The sequence below is a fragment of the Empidonax traillii genome, unplaced genomic scaffold (genome assembly GCF_003031625.1).
Source record: "Empidonax traillii isolate 1590-97213 ecotype Southwest subspecies unplaced genomic scaffold, ASM303162v1 scaffold8:size5222938, whole genome shotgun sequence".
Taxonomy (NCBI): Eukaryota; Metazoa; Chordata; class Aves; order Passeriformes; family Tyrannidae; genus Empidonax; species Empidonax traillii.
Window position 1 is genome coordinate 1,914,367 of NW_020955201.1, and position 14,913 is coordinate 1,929,279.

The window sequence follows — 14,913 nt, forward strand, 5'->3', positions numbered from 1 at the left end:
AGGATTTGATAAGGGGATGCATCTGGATTTAGTCTAACTCCAGTTGTCTTCAGCAGCATTCTTCTGTGCATTGCTTCATAGTATTTCAGGAGACAAAATATAATTTAAATTGTACAGAGCGACAACTACCTGCTTGCTCCAAGACTCTTTTTGGTCTTCTCCTTCCTAAGAAATACTGTCTTAAGTTTTGGGGTTTAGCCTGTCATTCTAAAGGACCAGTCCATTAAAAGGTTAGACTTATTTCCATAATCCCATGTGTTTAAAAGAATTGCTTTTGGGAGTTCATAGGTGTTCTGTTTCTTGTTGAGGCTAATTGATTTTTTTACCCCCTGGCACTACGTTCTTCAATGTTGAAAGGTTACTACAGTTGGATAAATTTCAGGTTTTTTATACAAAACTTTTTTTTACAAATTCCCCAAGAGTTTTCAAATTTCAGGCCTTCAGTGACCATTCCTTTGCACATGTTTTAATTATTTTTATTTTTATTTATTTTTAATTATATTCCTTTACAGCTTCTTGTAAAATTCAGTATCACTTTTCCTAGGTAATCATTTAACATTTGTATCATAAGACGTCTGGTAATGTCACTTTTAGTACTGGTGAGTGGTGTGATGCATCTGCAGCTTAGAGGTGCCTTGAGCAAGGACACCTGCTTGCGTCAAACCTGACACAGGCCAGGCTTCAGGAAGTGGTGGTGCTGCTGGTTTTGCTGGAGAATGACCTGCTGGTTTTATTGGAGAATGGAGCAGGCTTTCTGAGTTGGCTGTCAGTAGACAGACTCTGGGAGCAGGAGTGAGTGCATTAGTCTCTACGCAGGTACAACAGAATATCCATAAGTTCTGTTGTTCCTCTTCATATTTTAGTACACTGTCATTGTCTCTGAGTAAGGTAATACTGCATTGGCTTGTGCTTATGCATGCAGCTTTCCTGCACAGGTTATTTTAACAGCCTGTGTTTTCATTCTCATACTGTGCTTTGTTCCAGCACTCTCTTCCTCTCTCCAGCTGATTCCTATTTACTTATTTTCTTTTTAACTATATTTGCATAAAGACATGGATGTTTTACAGTTACTTTCCTTCCTCAGCAACTTGCAACTGCTCCAGATTTATTTTTAGTATTTCACCTTATCTCTTCCTTGCATTTGCTTGTGGTTTAAGTACTTTCTGCTTATTGTTTCTTTTTATAGTTTCCTGTAAAAAAAATCCTTAAACAAAAAGATGGGTTTGAAAACAAGGGAGAGGATTGTTTTACTAGGTATAACTGTGACCAGAGTGTTAGTTTTACATTTCAGACATACAAATCTAATCTAACCCAACCTGTAATGTTTATTTGTTTGTTTGTTTGTTCATTTTTACAAACAAACCAACTTGACAAGTTGTATATAGTCTTGTTGTTACAGCTCATAAAGAAGCCAAAGTCTGGTACACAAAAGTTTTACTACCTTTGGGGAAAGGAGCTATATGCATTCTTGTTGTTGTATATGCCTATTTCATTGCAGTTTCAACTGCTTTTAAGCCCTTGTGCGTACAAGGCAGTGTCTGTGGAGTACAGGGAATCAGAGATGTGCACATGCTGCAAGCAGTATTTGGCTGCAGTTTCTGATTTCAGCCTGCAGTTGGAAGACAAGATATTGGACATGTCTCAAAGTCTTAAGAATGCTTCAGAATTTTTGTAATAATTTGTTAAACCCCCTGTAGTGAATACCAATGCCCTACTTATGTATTTTGTAAAAGCACTGAAGAGTTCAATACAGCTGGAAAGACTCATAGAAGTCTTACTTCACACTGCCAGAGTCATGATCGTGATGAGCAAATACAGCTTACAAGGCAGGAATTACCCTAAGTTTGATTTTGAAACTGTACAACTCCATCTGATCTGCCTTCTATGGTCCCTTCCCTAAATATGGTAGTAGATTTTGATTGTAGCAAAAAAGGAACAAGGTAGTTCTTTCTTGGGAAAAACGTGCAATAAACAAATGTGAGTGTTCTTAAAGTGAAGAGACACACCTTGAAAGCAGAGAAACACAATTGCCACTCATCTCCTGCACCAATCTATATAGGTCTCTTACAAATCAGAAAAGATAAGCCTGTGACTTTATGTAAAAGATAAGCCATGTTTTCTTGTGATCTATCCAGAGTTGCTCAGGCAGCATCTTAAAATATTGCTGTAAAATGACTCAATACCAAAACAGGCATTACCAGCAGTACAGATGACACCGGCAATGAAGCCAGTGTCAGCATCAAAGCCAGCTCCACTATCAAAACCTGGTACATAGCGAATTTTTCCAAATACAAAGGTAAGCAGTCCAGATGGATCTCAGACCTACAAGGACAGAACCATCCAGGGCACAGGGCACAGGTTGCAGCTGCGAGCACAGCCTGCTGCCAGGAGGATGCTGCAGCACTGCTGACAGCTCTGAACCACTTGTTCATGTGTACGAACTGGCCTCTGGTCACATCCCAAGACCATCTGCTTTAAGAGCCTCTCACTTCTGCCTTACAACAAAGCCCTCTTTCTGGAAGAGCTGCAGAGGAATCTAGATTTTGCAACAGCAGTTATGTCATCTGAAGCAAATTGGTATTTCACAGCTCAGCTCAGATGAGATCATTTTCCAAATGATGTCAGTCCAGTTAAATCTTTTGTTTTGGCTGTGCTGCAAATGGACCAGGCTGCACCAAAAAGCTTTGAGAGCTTCTTCTCTCTTACTCCTGCCATCATCAGAGCTCAGAAAAAAGTGATTACAGGACCAAGGACTCAAATAGTTGGTTTAACCTGTTCGTGTTTTGTTTGGCACAATAGATGCCAAACTGATGATCTGCAAGTGTTGCAGACACTGTTCATCCAACCAGTGCTTGGAGACTGGCAAGGTGCTGAATGTGCACTGAGGATGTTTTATTTCCCTTTTGATTTATTCAGTGGATTGGGGAATTTGTTACAGTTTGGGCTTTTTTCTTAATGCTTTGAGATGTTAATTTCGGAATTTTACCTTATATATAAATATTTTTATGGTTAACTCTAAGTAAATTAAGAACTTTTCTCTGCTAAAATAGATGAATCTCCTGATTCAACTTTTATTCAGGAAGACTGGAAAGTGATTTTCCTTAGAGAGAATGTTTCTAAACCTTTTTACTATATGAATATCGAAGACAAAACTTTTAACCGTGTCAGGTAGCAAGATTTTACAGACTGTCAGAGATCTGAAGCTTAACAATGGGCAGCAGTCAGTGGAAAGCATTTCAGTACACTAAGCAATGCTTGATGAAAACAAACAAGCAAACAAAAAACCACAAACCCGTCCTTTAGAGATTATAGTGTCGGTCTTTTTATCTCTACCTGCATGTTTCTGTCCTCTCTGTGTTAGGTTTTTGATTTTTTTCTTTCTCTTCTCTCCCTCAATGGTTTAGACATCTCATAGCTATGTTGCTCAAAAGAAGGAGAACATTAGGGCTGAGCATCTTGAAAAACAAAACAACAAAAAAAAATGAACAGAGAAAATAATGGTTTTCTCGGTATAGTTCATTTTAGCCTAAACTGGTTTTGCTTGCATTATCTGAACCTTTAATTCTCCAATCTTAACTAAATAGACAAAGATTGGCAGAAGAGCATATCCTGCTCACTCACCTGAAATTACGGTAAATATGCTCTGTGTAAACTAGGAGGTTTGTTCTAGATTGTGGATTCATAGTACAAGATTCTCAGTAAAATATTGATAATTGTTTAAATACATGACTAGTCTGCATGACCATATTTGCCTTCAACATTATACATGCTGTTAATGATTTATTCAAATCTACCTAATTTTGCCCATGATGAAATGAGTTGTTTTTCTAGGAGGGCATTTATTAGTAAACAGATGATAAAATTCATAATTTGCAACCATGTATTTTAAAGAACCAACTAATGCTAAAAACTACCATTACCTACGAACAAAATACGATGCACTGTTTAGAATTGTTTTGAAAAACAATTTCCAGTATAAACTGTTAAACTTGTTGTGTGTACTGTGTACTTACACTGAACTTTTAATTTCCTACTGAAGTTTTACGTTTACATAGAACTTGAAATGCAGTAAGGAGATCTAGTAGCTAAGCTGATATTTAAAGATCATTTCCAGAATGCACTTATAAGTTTGAAACTAACAGAGAAGATAGATTTCCTTAAGGCTTATACTATGCAGGGACTTTTTTCCTAGTAATACGTGTCTATCTCTGCCTTGGGAAATCTTCAGATGTGCAGGTTTGATTGTGATTTATTTGCAGTTCCCAGTGGGGAAGACATAATCAAGAACTTTCCACCTTTTGTCAACAGTACAATCAGATGTTACCTTTACCCTAGTTTTTAGACTGCATTTGCTTTCAAAAGTATTAATGTCAGTGAAAGCTTCAAAAACAAACTAACCAACCCAATACATAAAAAGATGGTCTGTCATGAAGTAACTCCACTCCCTATAACCTCATGGGACTTGTGACTATCTCCTACGGCCTTATAGCTTCATCCTTTTCAGTAAGGTGTGCATGTGGGAGAATCATCCCCTAAAGGTGTTATGAGGAATTTTGGCCTTCTTTGAAGCACAAGTAGAGAAGGCTAGCCATAGACATAAGTTTATTCCTTGCAGATGAATTTGTATTTTCTGATAGGATGAACAAGCTGTTGTGGCATATTGCTATAGGATTTATCTGTTTCAATACTGAATACTTTAGGAAAAAATTACAGTTCAATAAGAAAACTGTTCCTCAGTGAGCAGAAAATCAGAGTTACTATTGGAGATGAGACAGTGTCTACGGATATATTTCATGGAGAAGGAGAGGTGCCTTTGCAGGTGGTGTGTCAGGGCTGGAGATTCAAAGTGACACAGGAATAGCTGAAGATTATGCTTGAAAGATGACAAGAAAAGTGGCTAGTACAATGCATGAAACTGTGGAGTATATCAAACTACCAGAGTTTTAGGGTTTCTAATGGCAGTATCCAGGTTCGGCTCCAACTGTTGCTAGAGACCTAATTATATGACTGAGGAACGTCTCATTTGGAGGACAGAGATGGTTAATAATGCCTTCTTCCTTTCATTTTACCAGTCTATCCAGATGGCATTTGCTGAAGTCCCCAACAGGTATTACCATACCTATATGTGTATCCCCACACAGGTCCATTTTTAGTTTGCAGTAAGTGCTGCTGTGACACAAACCACAGGACGTCGGAGGCAGAGGCATGATAGAGCATTTTCAGAGAAAGAGAACCTCAGAAAAGTGCAGATTTTTTTTCCTCCTCTAGCCCTTTTTTAGCTTCAACAAACTTTTATTAGTTATCCATTTTCATGGTTGTATACATTTTAAGTACAGAAGAGGGCTGCTAGCCATATGTAGTCTAGCAAGTTAAACTTCATTGAAACAAGCCAGAATTTTGCACAGGGCTCAGCTCGTAGAAGTATGTCTAATCTTGGCTTTAGAATTGAATCAAGTTCCTAAGTAAATCATCTCTTTATTTTTGTTTCTTGCTCTAAAATGAGTTTTTCAGAGTTTCAATTATTAGTCTAGATTTTTTCTTTGTGATGAGCTTCCATTTTAAAATTTAGAGATCCCAACTGAACACAACATTCCTTAATTATTGGTTAATGAAAGGTACCGTATTGAAAACATCCCAGTTCTTCTCTCTTTGACCACGGTTAAGAGGTTAACCATTAGCAACAGCTAAAGCTCACATTCAGTAGATGTTCACAGAGATATGCTTATGTCTGTCTGAGTCCATTGCCTTTTCCCAGACCAAAAAAGGGGGTTTCCTGCACTTCTTTCAAGTTTGCTGCTCTGTGTGGCGCCCAGATACTTCAGATGTCATTGTCAGTACACAAATATGGCAGCTCTAATACATCACAATCCTTCAGTTACTTGAGCCACTAGTTCTCCTCAGTTCTAGTACAACCACAAGTTCGGTCAACAAAGGTGTTCCTGTCATGTACATGAGTTTTCTGCATTACTGTGCTGAGCTGCTTGTCTGTATTGATTGCTTTTGAAGGACGTTTCACTTTCAGTTTGAATTAAGAAGAACAGAAATTATTGTGTACATTTTGAAACACAATAGGTTCTCTACCTCATCTGTCACCGGTATCGTAGCACATAGTTTGCTTGAGCTGTGGGGTTTGGGTCCAAAGATCCAAAGTGCATCCTGTTCTGCCAGCTGTGTGTCGTTTCCTTGCTATGGGAATTTTACGTATCATGAACCTGGGGAGCAGTCGATACCTCTGAGGTGGTTTTCTAAGTGGTGGCTTTCAGGAAGGACTGATGTAGAAGATTGTTTACAGGCATTTGCCATGAGTAACAGTGCAAACACCTCTGGCTCCATCCTGCGCACAAAGGGCAATCTTGGGTCTAGCAGCCTTAGATCTTGCCTCAGCAGAAGAATGACCCCGCCCCTGGCTGTTCAGACAGGCTGGAGAGCCACAACCTTTGTGGTTGCTAATGCAACCACAAATATGAAAGGAGACACTGCAATGGTTTCCTTTTGAGAATTAACTGAAGTAGTGTTTCCTTCACATAGGGAGCCAGGGCTGTTCGCAGGGCTTTCTGCTTTGCCTAAAGGCAAGTGAGGAACCCAGTATGGTATCCCATGTTGGCCTAACTTCAATAGGCACCTATGATAGGTGCCTTTCTCTTAAGTTTGTTTGTCTAAAACAGCTTCTCTTCCTTTCAGTTTGAAAGACAGTTCCTTCCTAAGCAGTCCTCGGATCTTTGATCTGCTGTGTTTGTGAGGCTTTTCCTGACTTAGTATTGTCTTTTTAGTAAGCAGTTCCCCAGAGTTTGCTGAGAAGTGTCATAACTGAGTCATTCTTTCCTTCCCTGCCTGTTTTTTCTCACTAGTTTCACATTAAACAATAACCAATACATTAGTATAATAAATATCTTAATACAATATTAATAAAATATTAAGAGTAGTTCCAAATCTGTCATGATGAAGTCATGGGAGTGAATTGTTTTTTACAACAAGCACAGATTCGTAGTTTTTTTGGGCTGATGCTTTAGCTGATGCATATACTATTAACTATTTAAACAGCCACAGCCTAGCCGCCTTTTAAAGTAAAAATCCTTAGTGTAAAAATCCTTTATATAAAAATAGGAAGGATTTGTTACTGCCAAATATCAGTATTTCTTTCCTTCTGACTTCTTATTTCCCTCCTAACCTCCCTTTCTTCTGATCAGGCTCCTTTAGAAGCTGCAGTTAGGAGTTGTAACAAGTAATCACAACATGCGGAATATTTGGGTCTGCTTGACAGAGGTGATAACGTAGGTAACCACGAAAGGGATCTTCAGATAAGACTTTTGAAGATTGAGACTTAAGTGAGCTAGTGACAAATCAAAGTAGGAAAGGAAACTCATGATTCTACTCCCAGTTGGTAAATTCCTGAGCAGTTAGACTATCATTAATTGTAGCCAAGATTGCTCCCTTAGTGATGATTTTTGATATGATGTGTAATTTTCTCCTGAGATAGCAACAATAGAAATACTACACATTAGCTTTTCTTAGCATTGTAGGTTTAATAAATTTTGGAATTACAAAAGATCTTGAGTAAGTTTTCAAAACACAACGTAATGGCTGTAGGTTTAAGGAATTTTGTAAGTCAATAAATACAGAGCAATGGAACAAATCTCCTGCTTGAGAATTTGTGCTGGAAATCTGAGTTAGCTTGATCTCCTCTTAGTGGGGAGGCAGTAAGCAAAGTTTTGTCTGGATGAGGAAAGAGGGAAATGAATCCTATGTTTAAACCTCCCCTGCAGTTGGTCTGACAATTTAGAAACTCTCATTCTTGTAGTGATTTTTCAGTGATGTATTGGCCTCATTAAAGTCAGTGGGATTTTTGCCATGTCTTTTAATGAGGTCAGAAAAAGAATAACACATTTCAACTCCCTTTTTTTTTTTTAAAGTTGGAAAGAGGTTTTATATTTTTCTTTTACAGTGACATATTCTGGAAACAAATCCACCTGTAATTAAATAGCATTTTCCATAGCACTTGCAAGATGAGATGGAATAAACATCTTACATAGCTACAGGAGAAAAACATTCACTGTCAGCATTTTTTAAAATTTTTATTTCTATATTTATTTTTCACTTGTTAGTGTACAGAGTATTTGGGCACATGTAGGATAGTTTATTTTAAAATTTGCATCTGTAAGCTCTGACTTTGGTAGAAAAAGGCTAAAGTAAACAGGGCAATTCAAATGAAAGGCAAGAAAATAGGGATTTGGTTAGGATACTTCAGTGAGTTTTGACTATTTTGCAAAATATTTTAGTTTTCAGTTTCATATCTTACATTGTGCCAACAGGAACAAGACATGATGCATTGTAAGTCTACATTCTTTCCATTGCCAGTGAAGTTCATCTGTCTATGAACAGATTTTGACATGTTTTCAGTCACCTGTCACGATAATGCACTCATTAATATGCCTGTGCAGGTTTATAACAGTTAAATATTTATGAGATATGCAAATACTTGCTCTCTTTCTTTAATTCACAGGTGATGACTAATCAAAGCTTTGCTCTCTGTTCTTCAAGTAAAAAATGCTGCTTTGGAATGTTGTTTTAGTAGACAGTAATTTGATGAAAATATGAAGGTGGTTGGAGGGGGAGGTAATCCTTTGCTTGTTCTCTGCTATTTGTTTGAATCTGTGCAGCCACTTCAGCTTTAGAGCACCTTCTCCTGTTTTGTTATTTGACCCTGAATAATTTTGATGACTTTGAAATGTGTTGCATTTAAAAAAGCAAAACAAAGATAAACTGAAGTATCCAAGTGTCCTTCCCTCTTCTTAGCCCAGGTGCTTCCTGTGGTGAGTATGCACTGCTTACCAGAAACCAGTGCCAGCTGAGCTCCTTATGTTCTGCACAGAAAGCCTACACCAAACTTTTTGGATCAAGTGTTTTTTCCTTAATTACTAAACCTTGTCCCTATTCTCTTGTGATAGGATAATGTGATGAGTATTCCTTTTCTTACATTTGCAAGTCACCTCTAGGTGTGTGTGAATAGAAACGCAGAGGTGCACCTTTTAACGAGGTGAGTTGGTGTGTTCATGGTTCTGTCTCCTGAGAAATTGCTTGTTGTCTGGTCCACTGCTTTGAAAAACAGACTGCATGGAAGTTGGCAGAACCCTGACATGTCCTCCTGAACAGCAGCTCTTGGAAGAATGGTGAGAGGACCAAATGAGAGGAGAAGTTTATTTACCCACATTTATCACTCACCCAGAAAATGAGTAATGTCTAATGCTCATACCACGTTGTCTTAAGTGTAGTCCCCCCTGTGTCTGTGGTTTGATAGTTGGTTCATGCCAGGCAGGGTGAGCTCACAGTTGACCAGCTTGCTTGTCCAGCAACACGCATGGATGGAAGCTGCATAAAGTGGGAGCTCATGTCGACCTGGGTGGGGGTCAGCTTGAGGTAACTGAATCTTAGTGTGTGAGCCTCTTTCTGTTTGCTTTAAATGAGTCTGCAAACATCAACACAAATAGGAGCCCCTTCCCCTTTCACAGTTCAAAGCATTTTCAGAGAGTTTATAACTGCTAATGAACAGTTTCAGAGAAAGCAGACCCCAGGCTTCCAAGATTTGCACATTTTGCATTATGAGATGCTCGAGCTTGTGTATTGTAACGAAGGTTTAGAAACTCCTCTATGCAGTGATGCTTTGGACCCCACCAAGCTTTAGAAGAAAATGTGCCTGGATTTATTTTATAAACTGGGATGGCTTCAGCAGTCTGTGTGGCCTTCCATTCAGCTGTTTGCTTAAGCCAAGCCAAAAGCCACTTATCTAAAGATGATTTATTCTTACTCTTGAGCTGAGAGAACCAGGCTGGAAAGGAAGAGAGCTGAATCATAGGTTTTAGTTTGAACCTTTGTCTGAAGTTAAATCATAAGGGGAGCATGAAGGACTGACCATAACATTGTTCTGGAAGGTACTTGTGGTTCTCTTGTACACTGCTCGTCGGACACCTTTTTAAAATAAACAGCCACGGTATGTGATTGACTCAGATTTGAACTTTGTAGCTGTTCCTTCCTATCTGCCTGGTATGCCAAAGCAAAGCCCTGCAGCTCAATATCTCTAAAATCAAAACCTTAATTCAAATATTGTAATTTGGATCAGCTTCTGACTTTCTGGTTTTGGCACTGTAAGCAAAATGGAGGCAAGTGTGTTTCTTTATCTAGTTCAGAAAAATAGGTGTTGTTTATATACTTTGTATGTAGGAACACTGTATAGTAAAAGGCAACAGCTGAACGGTCCTCACTAGATAGAGATGTGAAAGTATGACTGGAGGCAGAGTATCTGGCTGTCAAAATTGCATCTGAAGAGAAAGTTTTAACAATGTTTTAAGATGGTTTGTTGTGTTAGATAAAAACAACAAAAAGATTTTTGCATTTGAGAACTCAGTTTTATTCTCTTTGGATGCTGTGAGGATCTGATGTTCTCGCTGACATCTTCTCACGGTGTTAAACTTCACTTAATGCAGAGCCTTACCATGAGCATGGTTCCAGTAGCCAGGTAAATGAGGCTGAAGGTATAGTTTTGACCCATCCAGGAGCTCTGCCATCCAGACAAGGAATGGTGGGTTATATGGTGGGGCAGGAGGGCACTACCAAGACCCTTGTGCTGCCATGGTGTGCAGCTCATGCAGGCATTTGCTGTGCAAGGCTGTTTCCCTCCTAGGACCCTTGCCTCCTCACATGGATGGCCTCCTTCCTCTCCTGTGCAATTCAAATGCAATAGTAAAGTAAGGGGGAGCCCAAATGGCTAAGGGGTGGAAGCAGACTATTTTTTGTAGTCTAATTCTTCAGCAAGAGTTATTTTGAATGAGTTAATACCAAAAGGGTTAAAGAACCACTGTATATTTTGAATTTGGGTTGTCAAAACAAATATTTTGACAATGGGTCAGAAATGGATATTGAGGGATGTTCTGTGAAGAACATACAGTTCTGTTATGGAAAAAAACTTGTTAAGGGATGGGAAACTGAGTGGAAGAATAAACAGCCAGTTTTCAGCCTTTCAAGGGCCTAGCTTGAGCTTCTGTTGAGCAGAAATGAAAAAAAAAAAAAAAAAGGTGGGGTGAGCAGAGTGCTGGAGTGAGGTTTCATGAAGCACAGATGTTTAGCACAGCCTGTTGCTGGAAAAGCTTCTGGGTATGGCGCAAACATATTGTTAGAGCTATGTCATGGTTGGTTAGGTTCATTGGGAAAGCCAAGGTATGGGGAAGAGATTGTTGAAAGGAAAAGGTTAACTAAATAAATGTGACTGAACTGTAATTTTTCCTCATTACTCTATCTGCGATCTTTCCTTGCTAAATCTCAGAAAGCAGAAATGCCTCTGTCCCACCTCTCTGTGTTTGCCATCCTGCTTTATAAGTTTTTATAAGTCTGTCTGCTAACAAAAAGGTGAATGGTTATCTCATTTCAGAGCATCACTAGTGCAAGAATAAACTTATGCAGCAGTTCTCCCGTGAATGAGTACATTGCTCTGCATATGTTTTGCACCAGAATAAAAATATTCATTGCCTGGGAAAATCCCAATTGTGAAGATTTTAATGAAAACCAAAGTATATTCAGTTGAACTGTAGTTCTCAGTGATATCTACTAACTAACTTTTAGATGCTGCTAAGTTCCCTGTGTCGTTCAACAGGGAAGTATATGCTCCAGGGAACTCTTAAGATTTGACATGACCTCTGCATCATCTTTAAACAGGCTGTTCTGCTTATGCAATGACTTTTCTGGAGATATTGTTTTAAAATGTTGATGCAACTTACTCCTGCACATATGTTTCAGTTGGAAAAGAACTCCATGCTTTGGTCTTTTCTTCTAGTATAAGATCTCATGTTATGAGTGATATGCTTTTATGACTGCCAGTGTTCATTTGGAATTTCCACCTACCTGTGTAAATATGAACTTTGTTCTCATCTCTGTTCAATAAACAGCAGGCACAGAGTAGGCAGGTACAGGGTAGGCAGTAAGGGCTATGTAACAGCTATGACGGATGTCCAGCTCTCATGTCCCTTGCATCTCAATTAAAATCCTGGAGTTACAAATACGAGGAATTCCTATGGGTGTAGTTCTTGCAGAGAAAACCAGATTTTAGAGCTTTTTGGAGCACCTGTTAAAAAAATAAAGACATCTTCAATTAAATTCTCTTTAATCATGCAGATGATATCAGAAGAATGTAGGTTTTCAGTGGACATTTCCTACATTCCAGTCATTATTTAAAGTGGAAATACTGAGCAAATTAACTTTTTTTTTGGTGGGTTGGCACTTCAGCTCTCTGTTATTACACAGGGTGTATTTGAGTCATTAGTATGCCAGGTTGCTTGAAAACTTCACACTTTCCCTTCCAAAAAAGGAAAATTACCTGAACTATTATCTCAGTATGTCTAAAAGCACAACTAAATATGTTTTGCCTTTTTTTAAGGCAGTGCCTTAACATTGAACTAAGGGAGACAAATTGCCCTTATAGTCCTTTATACCAAGGGAATCTGCAGATCTAGGTGATTCATTACCACTAATAAAGGAGGGAGTAGAAGTTTCTGGATGAAATCTTGGGGATGATTCACCACGTCTAATATAGGAGGGAGTAGAAATTGCTGGATGAAACTCTGAATGTGTGAAGTTGGGAGTGTGCATTTCATTTTGCATTCAGTGGGACTAGTAGTCAGCTGCTGGACTCAGAAACTCCTAAGAAATTAAATACCAAACCCATGACAAAGCTAAAAAAATACTGGGGATGTCTGTTTTCCTGGCATCTGCTGACCACTTAGCGTTTGGCAGCAAGGCAGCAGTGAGGTCCAGATCTGGTTCTTGACTCTTTTGCCTCCAGTTCAGTGTCGGTATTTTGGATTTTGTGAGGAAAACTTGGAAGCCTTATGTTCTCATCATGGAAGGGGTAACGTGAGGGCATTTCCTGCTCCCACCCTTGCTTTCAGGCAACACTGTTTCAGTTCAAGCAGAGAGGCATGTGCAATGACCCGTTCGTTATTTTGAGGACAATATTTGGAGAGGAGCTGGAAGTATAATGGTCTCTACCTCTTTTACCGAGAGGAGTGTAACTCTGGAAATGTCATTAGCTACTGTTGAAAGGCAGCAGTAAGGCTTGGGGAAAGCCCTGGGGAACATTTTGCTGCAGTCACAGCATACAGAAGACTGCGGAAGAGGGGATTTGAGAAGAGTTAGGAAGCCCAAGGCTCACTGGCAACCCCTCTCACTGGGGCTCTTGGACACTTGGCAGTGACTGGGGCATTTTTCCACAGATTCTTTTTTACAATGGTGTAAACCACTCACAGAAGGCTGCCTGCATTGGCATCATTCAGGATGAGGTGTGTGACAAATCTTGGATACAGAACTCAAGAAGCACTGTTCCCGCAAAATCCAGGCTTCAAAGGGGTCACCACATCACAGAGTGACCTGTCCTCAGCTGTAATCCTGATCACTTCCTCTTGAGGTGGGGTTGGTTCAGCTGTTGTCAGCAGATACCCAGAAGGTTGAAACAAGATTCCTTTGCCCTTTGTACCCAGGTGCTAAATGGCGTGTGGAGCTGCATTCGGCTTCCATCCCGGAGGCGTGCCATGCTGCCTCCCCAAACTGAAGGCAGGAGCTGCACATCTGTGAAACTGCTTAAACGTGTCCGAACATTTTGCTGGGTGACTGCCAGCACCCTTGGTAATTTCGACCAGAAGACGATGATGGGGGTGTGGTGGTAGGAGTGGGTGGGACCACTGGGTGTTACTGAGACCTTTGCTTGCAAAGCGCTTGACAAACACTCACCGTGGGACAGGGCACAGCAGATACTGTAAGTATAAGTATTAGCAGTGGTAGGGGGAGACTAATTACTCCCCTGGGACAAACCAGGCAGGTTTCCAGCAGGCTGTTTGTTGTGCCCTTGTTGGAGCTTTTGTATGTTGATGTGGATTTGTGCCAGATCTTGGCTCTTTGAGGGGGTGGAAATGACTTTTCTCTCACTGCAGATGTGTTTTCTCTTTTTTCTTGTAGGTATGTGATGTCAAACAGTGAGCAGTCCTTGCAGCCTCCCCCACCAGCCTGCAGTGTCATGTGCCAGTATGAGTATTAAGAAAGAAAAGTATACTTCAGAGTTCAACATCCCAGAAGGAAGAAAGGAGGAACTAAACGGAAAGAACAAATGACTGCACTGCTTGCAAAACTTGGGGCTGTTCATTTTTTCTCCTGAGAAGCTTCATCTTGGCCTTTGTGAGAGAGTGGAAAGAGTAGCCGGAGCAGCCACAGAGGTTTCCTTAGGGTCCTTTTTTCTTTTCTTAATTTAATTTTTACCCCCTGGTGCCTGGATTTTAAGACTGTCTGCTTCACTGATCACAAGCGCTGGACATCAATATGTGTCATGTCATTGTAACATGCCGGTCAATGCTATGGACTCTCCTGAGTATTGTGGTGGCTTTCGCAGAGCTCATTGCCTTCATGAGCGCAGACTGGCTGATTGGCAAGGCAAAGCCTTCCAGCTCTGAGGATGTGGACAACAGAACGGGGGGATTGCAGGAGCCTTACCATCCAACGTTGGGCATCTATGGGCGCTGCACCAGAATCTCCAACATGCAGTTTTCTAGACGAGACACGCTTTGTGGTCCTTACGCTGAAAACTTCAATGAGATTGCCAGTGGGTTCTGGCAGGCGACCGCTATTTTCCTAGCCTTGGGAATCTTGATTCTCTGTACCGTGGCATTTGTGTCTGTCTTTACTATGTGTGTGCAGAGTATTATGAAGAAAAGCATTTTTAATGTCTGTGGGCTGCTACAAGGGATTGCAGGTACGTGCACTTTGAGAGCAACTAATGTTTTTAATGTTGGGGCTATTCAGATGAAGAAATACGGCAATTCTGTCCTGTCTGCAGATAGACTGCGTTAGGCAGACGCAAAGCAACTCTATACGCTGATGTTT

The 14,913-nt window shown here is 40.0% G+C and overlaps 1 protein-coding gene across 2 annotated transcripts in view; it reads left to right on the forward strand.

Annotated features, from left to right (window-relative positions):
• Positions 1–14,913, forward strand: part of LHFPL2 (LHFPL tetraspan subfamily member 2) — a 118,045-nt gene that overhangs the window by 88,169 nt on the left and 14,963 nt on the right. Inside the window, exons 1-2 of one of the 2 annotated variants that reach the window (XM_027882584.1) lie at positions 13,560–13,665; positions 13,996–14,782. In XM_027882584.1, the coding sequence (XP_027738385.1) occupies positions 14,353–14,782 (430 nt within the window). In that variant the 5' untranslated portion in view covers positions 13,560–13,665; positions 13,996–14,352. Of the gene's footprint in view, positions 1–13,559; positions 13,666–13,995; positions 14,783–14,913 lie in introns of those variants that run through there. The other variant, XM_027882576.1, reaches the window with a different exon arrangement.